Source organism: Haliaeetus albicilla, chromosome W (assembly GCF_947461875.1).
Source record: "Haliaeetus albicilla chromosome W, bHalAlb1.1, whole genome shotgun sequence".
Taxonomy (NCBI): domain Eukaryota; kingdom Metazoa; phylum Chordata; class Aves; order Accipitriformes; family Accipitridae; genus Haliaeetus; species Haliaeetus albicilla.
This window is the reverse complement of record NC_091515.1, coordinates 4749720-4758294: the sequence shown is the minus strand read 5'-3', so window position 1 is coordinate 4758294 and position 8575 is coordinate 4749720. Positions and strand designations below refer to the sequence as shown.

Sequence of the window (8575 nt, the reverse complement as noted above, 5' to 3'; positions counted from 1 at the left end):
TTCCAGACAGAAGTTCTAACACTGGGATCTTGTACCTCACCTAGCACACAGAAAAAGTCACAAAATTAAAGATGCTTTAGTGTGCAACCTCCCCCCAAACCATTAACAATTGCAGAGAGTTTATTGACAGAACAGGAGTCAACTACAGAGGATGGTGGCATTTACATCTTTAGCAGTTACTACTCTAACAGCTAAACATGCCCTTGTCCTGAAACACAAGGACAGTCAGTTCTGAAAGCACCCATCTTCTGAAAGCCAGGCACCAGGGCCTAAATCTAAGAAGTACGCTGTCACAGTATCAGACCATTAAGGAATACCGCGAGGTCCAATTAGTTACCACCCGTGACAAGACAGCACAAACTGCTTCCCCAGTTGTACGTCCTTCTCCGAGACGAGCTGCCTAGTGAAAAGGATAAGAACTGCAAGAGCGACCCTCAGCTCTGTCACGATGGGAGCTGCAGTGTTAGCCACAGAATCCAGCTGCTACCCCTACTCCTTCCTGTAAGGGGAGTTTGATCCACACAGCAGGTCAGATGTGCCCCGATTTTTCCAAGTTCCTCTAGCACGCGTGTGTCCAGGGGAGTTTAAAACCACAGAGTTAAAGGCATGTGTTGCTCAAGTAGCCAGCCAGAAAGGCAATAATTTAGAACAGAATATACGAGCCTTTTTACATGGAAACTTTTATTCTCACCGAGATCTGTACATTCAAGTTGCACGTACTTTTAAGTCTTTGATGGAGCTAGAGCACAGGACCACAACAGCCCAGTCTGTCTGAGCAGTTTTAAGAGTTTATGCCTCAAAAGTAGCCAGGAAACTTGTGACTATTTCCTTCAACTTAGCTTCTGTCTGGTCAGAGATCTTCCCTTCAGTCCTGTTAAAAGAGTTCAGTTAAACTTCTGACACAGGATTAAATATATGGTTAATCCCTGACTAGGACAAAAAAAAAAAAAAACAAACAAACACACAACACTTTACAACAAACCTTCCAATTTCTAACAAAATTAGCAGATGAATTAACACATTTCTGTCCGATGCATGAAGCTATACCACCAAAACTAATGTAGCTTCCCTCCTCCTAAAAAAGTTAGTCTTGTTGAAGAACTAAGGTTTGTCAACAAATCCTTTCAAAACAGCTATACATAGTTCAACAAGGCTCCACTTTCTATAAAGCTGTGCCTCAGAGATGGAAGGCACATGATTTGACTCATGACAAAACAAGCCAAGACCAGTTTACAGTACAGGGCTATGGAAAGACTCAATCCCCAACAGTTCACTGAGCAGCAGGGAAGACAGTGAGCAGCACTTAATCCACAGTAGTGTAATGGCTTAAAGCTGTCAAAAAAATGGGCAATGACAAGATTAAGTGACTTAAGTATTGGACTAGAGGAGACATATGCAGGTAGGTTCATTTTAAGCATCAGCTGGATGCTTGTAAACTGTAACCTGGATGCTTGAAAAACTGTAAAAACTGGACAGATGAAGCTGAGCTCTAGACAGCAGCACAAGGACAGTAGGAAGGCTGATTTAACCTCCAGTTCTGGTATAGGCAGCTTAAAGCCTGATGTTCTAGGATGATACACTAAATTAACAGTTCAGTGACCATTATCTGCACTCCAGCCATAAAGTCAACACCCTTGGGATGAAGTAAGATAAATCATCATACCTGATCGTGGAGAGGAGAGCCTGGTGCTGGCTCAGAACATGAGCTAGAAAAGCACTCTCAAACTTAGTGATTTTGCTGGGCTCCAGCTTGTCCAAGTGACCTCTTACACCAGCATAGATGACTGCAACCTGTTCCTCAATTGCCATGGGCACTGCAGAAAAGAAAGCACTTGTGCCATTGGTAACTCTTACAGTGGGAGACATCAGTACTACAGAGTCCTCCTTTGGAGATCAATGCACACATACAACATGGTTCAAGTAAGTCTGCATTTACCACATCCACAGAACAGACACGGTAAATGCTGGCACAAAGACCAACCTCATTAGCACAAGAGACTAATGGGAAATGCAGACTTGTTACGTCCAAGACACTCACCATACTGTCCCTGTTTGAGAAGCTCTGTCAGACGTACACCACGGTTCAGCAGCTGTTGTGTGGCAGCATCCAGATCAGACCCAAACTGAGCAAAGGCAGCTACTTCACGATACTGAGCCAATTCCAGCTTCATGGTACCTGCCACCTACAAGACAAGACACAGGTCAGACTGAGTTTGACCAGTTTTTTAAATGAGTCTAGTAGTTTGCAGGTTATCTTCAGCTGACAGTTGTCACAAGTCAGCTTTGCCCTGCGTACCAGTCAAGTGAATCTCAAGATTCTGACAGATGACTATATGCATTTCTAAAAATCCCACCATCTGCTTGGCCTTTTAACATGAGCGTACTATTCCTCCCTAAAATGGGCATAGCTGATATTAAACCTCTCTAATTCTGTATCTGGACTAAAAGAAGTGTGGGGTTAAGAAAGCATTCTCTATTTCTAGTTAGATCAGTACCCAGTTCAGCATACTGAAACTTACTAGTCCTACATCTTTACACTGATACTATTCCCCGCCCCGCCCCCCCCCCAGCAGGCAATGGAAATATCAAAGAGATCCCCAAAGTTTGTTCTTTTATAAATTCATAATGCTAAGGAATCCAAAGCTTTATTCCCTCTCTATTCACAACTCTTTAGAGTGAAACAGGTTGGAAAGCCTACACACTACTCGTCTCTGATGAGAGGAGGAGCAGCAGTTTCACGCTTACCTGCTTCATAGCCCTGGTCTGAGCAGCAGAACCTACACGGGACACAGACAGACCAACATTGATGGCTGGACGGATACCTTTGTAGAACAACTCAGTTTCCAAAAAGATCTGTAGGAGAAAATTGTTTTATTATCATCTTGGTCAGAAGCCTGGAAGCCTCCTCAGAGACGTGCCAGTAAGTTACACAACCTGCCAGTAAGTTACACAGAAGTACCGGCATGGGAAGAAGTCCTACCTGTCCATCAGTGATGGAGATGACATTGGTTGGAATGTAAGCAGACACATCACCAGCCTGAGTTTCAATGACAGGCAAGGCAGTCAGAGAGCCACCTCCAAAGGCATCATTCATTTTGGCTGCTCTCTCCAGCAGGCGAGAGTGCAGGTAGAACACATCACCTGGGTAGGCTTCACGACCGGGTGGACGACGCAGCAGCAGAGACATCTGACGATAGGCAACAGCCTGCGTGGTATAAAGAAAGCTCTCAGACTTCAGTAGCTCATTTAAAATTTTGAATTTCTAAACCTGAGGTGATCTTACAGCTACAAATGCCAATGCTAGACTACGAGGCCCATAAACAGTATTTCCTGACCTGTTTGGACAAGTCATCATAGATGATTAACGCGTGTTTTCCATTGTCTCTGAAGTACTCCCCCATGGAGCAGCCTGAATAGGGAGCCAAATACTGAAGGGGTGCTGCATCAGATGCTGTTGCAGACACCACAATAGTGTACTTCATGGCATCTGGAAAGAATTGGGAGATACACACCACTGTGAGTATATTACCTCATCACGCCCATCATCAGCAAATACAACACGCACGTGAAGTACTAGTTGCTGAAGCAAGCCCAGGCAACATCACTACATTACAGGAAAGACTGCTGTACTAGATTAACACATCCATTAGATCAACTCACTCAAGAAGTTTCAAGAGCAAGTTCATGGCAGCTAATGGCTAACACTTGCAGACTTCTTTACCATTTAAAATGAAGTTTAGACTTTCACAAAGATACACTTTGCTTCTAGAAGTAACTCAGCCTTAAAGTCTGTGATTTCCTAGCTTCTGCAAGGAGATACTACTGTTTTTTTCACAGTACCAAACAAATTACTGTCTTTAAAATGGGTTTATTTTCCTGCTAGGTATGACTCTGCTTGACGTGCAGGCAAGAGGTAAGGTGCCCGATCTCTTGCAAGCTCTGTTACATATGCAGCCTTGGTCAATGAGATCACTCATCAAGATCAAGATGCTATCATTTAAACTCTTAGGTTTGGGCTGTAAAGTCTATGTTTTGGCAGTAAAGGCTCTCTTCCAAACTTGCAACTGCCATTCACACTAACTTGCATACATATGAAACAAATGCCAAGTCCATAAATACTTGCAGGCCATAGCTTGTCATCAGGCCTGCCTGACCACCAAGAGGAAGCTCTCTGAACTCTGCTAAGAAAAACATGGAAGATGACTTTTCTGGAAGAAATGCAGCAGTTTTCAGGCCTCATACTAGTCTCCTAATGCAATGTAGCAAAACAGTTTGTGTTTTGTGTTTTTCGCCCCAGATACCTAGAAAGATTTCTTGTCCAGAAAAGCAAGCAGTTCTCAGATCTAATAAGAAAATAATTCTGTCCACACTCACAGCTAGGGGAGGTCATAGCAGTATTCAGTATTGTAATGAGAACAGGGCATCACTAGCTGCCAGGCTCAACCATCTTCAAAAATCTGTACCTGCATCAGTGAGCCTCTTCACCAGCTGAGCAACAGTAGATCTCTTCTGGCCAATTGCAACATAGATACAGTACAGCTTCTTTTTCTCATCTGTTCCATCATTAAATCGTTTCTGGTTGATTATTGTGTCAATTGCAATTGATGTTTTCCTGTGTAACACAGAGGTTGGTTAGTTAAGTTGCCTACCATTCTCCCAACCTCTAAGCAGTTCTGTGTTCAGCTCTGTACATTGGCGCACACTGTACTTGAATCTCTGTTTAAGGAAACATTTTTAGCTTGGGCATTTAACTTACCCGGTCTGCCTATCACCAATGATCAGCTCACGCTGGCCACGACCGATTGGCACCAAGCTGTCCACAGCCTTAATACCAGTCTGCATAGGTTCACGGACAGAGATTCTGGGAATGATCCCAGGGGCCTTTAAGCCAACTCTTCTACGCATCTTAGATGAAATAGGACCCTTAAAAGAGAGGAGAAAACCAACTGCAGTCTGTATCACATAGATACAAGCAGAGGTAGTAAACACCTAGTTACACTCACCTTCCCATCAATTGGATTGCCCAGGGCATCCACAACACGGCCCAGCAGCTCTTCCCCGACTGGAACATCCACAATGGCACCAGTCCTCTTCACAACATCCCCTTCCTTGATCAGTCTGTCGTTACCAAACACGACAACACCAACATTGTCGGGCTCCAAATTCAAGGACATACCCTAGGACAAAGATCACATTATCCTAAGAAAACCCATACCGACATTTACAAAAAATTTAATACTTTAATACCCATGTAATTATTCTACAGTGTAGAACATCCAACCTAATCTACCTCAATCTTATTTGCAACAACAGTCAATGTTTTGCTTTTATGTACAATGCACGTTTGTTCTTCCATACTTGTTAGAGAACCTGCCTAAGCCTTCAGCTTACCGCATAATTATAGTTGCGGCAGTCTAACATTCAGTCATTTCTCTCTCTAAAAAGAGCAGGAAGTAGAAGCAGGGTTCAAATACAACATATCTCTCTTGGCTAAGAATTGGACAAGGGAAAAGCACTGGCTTCTTCTCTGCCTAAGGCAAATTAGGTCATTAAAAATACTGGAAGGGCTGTTGCAGTACTCTCAGAACAGTCAGACAGCTTCTTAACTCTAGTCTGCTCTTAGGACTATAAGAAGTCGGCAAACCGCACACTGTATTGGAGCAGAGAGGCTATTATTCAACAGGCAACAGAAAAGCTAGCCTGAAACCAAAGAAAACAAAATCCAATGCCAGACTAGTTCTTATACTTCCTAGATGAAGACAAATAAAGCTCAAATGTTGGCCAAGAACCAGATACTAAAATCAAAGCATTACAAATCCAAAGAATATTTGCTTTCTGTAGTATTATTTCAACTAATTACTACATATTAAAGTTGCAATGAAGTCTGTAAAAGGTCCACATGGGTACCTCTGAGCATAGTCTCACATTCTGCTTAAAGTCTTCTTTGTATTTCTCGGCTAAACAAACTGCTTTAATGAAAGCTTACCTTCAGTCCAGAGGAGAATTCAACCATTTCTTCTGCTTGGACATTTCTTAGGCCGTACACACGGGCAATACCATCACCAATTGAGAGCACACGGCCAGTCTCCTCAAGTTCAGCAGAGGTGTCAGCTCCCAAAATACGTTCCTCGAGAATAGAGGATACCTCAGCAGTACCTGGAAAGAGATATTTGAAACCACATTTAGCACATTAAGGCACAGTATGAACTCACTAAGCTTTTCTTGAATTCACAAGCCAAGGTACTCTTTTTCAGGTATGCCACAAGGTCTGGCAAGCAACACTCCTGCTTACATAGGATGCATAAGAAGTAACAGCTTCTGTATTCACAGCCAATAAAAGCAGCTTCAACTCATCATTACAAGCCAGCTTCAATCAAAACGCTGATGGGTGTTTAGCTATCAATTTCTTTCATTATGTCCTACACTATCAACAATCTCTCTCCCTTGAAAGCGATTCGACTAAATAATTAGCTGTAGCTCAGAAAGAACAGACATGCTAGCTCCACTTGCAGAGCACTTACTTCAACTGGAGGCATCAAAACACGCTGTCAACTGATTTGTAATCCAAGATCCAAACATATTTAAAGGAACTCAATACATTTAAGGAGGAAGTTTTTCGATATAAGCTATAAAAATGCATTCTCCATCTTCCTCAAATTTATTTGGCAGTGTACCTCCAACAACTTTTTATTTCCTCAGCTATGAAACAGTAAATAGCACCCTGAAACTTATTTCCTAATACTTTTAATCACTCTAAACCAATTCAAAAATTGTACATGAGCCACTACCACAAACACAGCTATGCAGTGCCACTGCCTGCTCTAAACACCAAGATGCTGGTAGCAAAAAAGTTATACTCAAGGACACAAGGTCAAACCCAGGCTGGCCTGGAAAAGTTATCCATTCCTTCACACTATTACAAACAAGACAGGAAACTGGAATTTGAGGCATTTTTTTCAAATAATTCTGCAGGAGTTGAAGACTGAATCAAATCCTCATGAAGCAGGTAAGCTGTGTAAGCCAACTGACATGTGACCACTCTTTTGGTGTGGGCATAATTTGAATAGTTATTAAAGTGAAGTCTCCTGGATGCATCTGTGTAACAGTTCACTGTTAAATACTATCAGTACATAAATGTCCCCAAGTGTTTTGTCAACTGACACACACACCCCTCACGCTCCATATTCACATTCCTTTTTGTCTGATAGAGCAAGTTCTTAAACTGCACTCTTATATGAAGACCTTTCTCAGACTCACCAGTTTTCTGAAAGCATGTTTTGGAGGCATGGATGTTTCTTGTAGCAACAAATGCTGCACCCAGGGTGTTTCTGGAAATCTAAAATAAGTAATTATTTCAGTAACAGTGAGATTTCCTCTATCATTCAAAAAAGTGTTAAGAGACAACACGCCAAAATTTTTGATCATAAGCTTATACATTTAACGTGTCACAGTTTTGCCTTGAGCTCCACAGCACTCCATTCACAAATTGAAGTTATGGAACCAAGTCCAGCACTACTAAGCAAGGATAAACGGTAAAGGATTTTGCTCTAAATTACTTGCTGCATTTTTCTGCATTGCACTGATGTCACCATCGCAGCACTGCAGCAGCTCCCAAAGCAACACCTCCTCTCCTTGGCCACCTTTGTGCTAAACGTCAAAAGCTTGGGGCGTAAAGAAATCAGCGCATCTCTCACGGTTCTGCATAAGGGAGAAATAAGATCGTGTCTTCTAAGGGTTGGCCTTTCTAAGAAAAATCTAACTACAGAATTGCTGAAGTAGGGCTAGAACAAATACGATAGTAGAAACGGAAAAAAAAAATATCTGTGATAATGAACGCATTAAAAGATTACATCCCAAGCAAAGCTCCCAGTGCAGTCCCATGCAGCCTTAACGCCGTTTCTCTGAAAGCCGGGGTAGGCCTCTCCTCCGTTCACCTTCACAAGGGACACCGGCTAGGAACAGGTCCCGACAGATCTTCGCACCCTCGCTCTCCCCACAAACACGGGGGAAAAAAAAAATGCCACCTGGGAAAGCCTCACAGCTCAAATCCCTAACCCTGACGGGGATCTAGCAGCTTTCAGACGTTAACCTGAACCCCAACAGTACCAATCCGCATCCCGGGGAAGGACACGCCGACCCCTAGACCCATCTCCAAGGCAAGGGCACCCCCGTTCCTCATCAGAGGATCGGGCCCCGCTGTCACCCAGCCCTGAGGCGATCCCCCCCACACACAGCCCGCCCCAGACTCCCGACAGCGGGAGGCCGCTGCCCCTCAATGTCACCGCGGCCCCCAAGATGGCGCCGGCGGGCGGCTGCGACCGCCCACCCACCCCCGGGAAAAGAAAGAGTGCTCACCAGGCCGGCCTGCCGCGGCAAGGAGCGGGCGAGGGCGGCAGCCACACGGGCGGAGAGCATGGCGGCGGCGGGCGGCGGCTCCTCCGGAGAAAACCGAAGCAGACGTGAGGCGGCTGCCGGCCCCGCTCTCTCTCTACAAAATGGCGGCGGCGCGCTCCGCCCCGGTTGGCGGCGAGGCCACGCCCACAGCGCGGGGCGGGGCGAGGCCCGGAAGTGCTTC

At 44.3% G+C, this 8575-nt stretch overlaps 1 protein-coding gene across 1 annotated transcript; it reads right to left on the bottom strand.

The window, feature by feature from the left end:
- Positions 1-656: 656 nt before the first annotated feature.
- ATP5F1A (ATP synthase F1 subunit alpha) lies at positions 657-8517 on the bottom strand. Its single transcript, XM_069775253.1, has 12 exons — positions 8356-8517; positions 7258-7336; positions 5987-6156; positions 5004-5177; positions 4757-4923; positions 4464-4612; positions 3336-3487; positions 2981-3205; positions 2746-2853; positions 2039-2183; positions 1664-1814; positions 657-871 (listed from the first exon to the last, which is right to left on the bottom strand). Exons 1-12 carry the CDS (start codon positions 8413-8415, stop codon positions 790-792), a joined length of 1662 nt encoding a protein of 553 aa, XP_069631354.1. The 5' UTR covers positions 8416-8517; the 3' UTR covers positions 657-789.
- Positions 8518-8575: the final 58 nt, after the last annotated feature.

What these genes read in the sequence shown, in the direction of transcription:
- ATP5F1A (XM_069775253.1), bottom strand. Translation starts at nt 8,415, where the DNA reads ATGCTCTCCGCCCGTGTGGCTGCCGCCCTCGCCCGCTCCTTGCCGCGG. An exon ending in TCTCCATCACTGATGGACAG is followed by an intron (nt 2,854 to 2,980) that starts GTAGGACTTCTT and finishes TTTCTCCTACAG; the next exon opens with ATCTTTTTGGAAACTGAGTT. An exon ending in AGACCAGGGCTATGAAGCAG is followed by an intron (nt 2,184 to 2,745) that starts GTAAGCGTGAAA and finishes CTTGTCTTGTAG; the next exon opens with GTGGCAGGTACCATGAAGCT.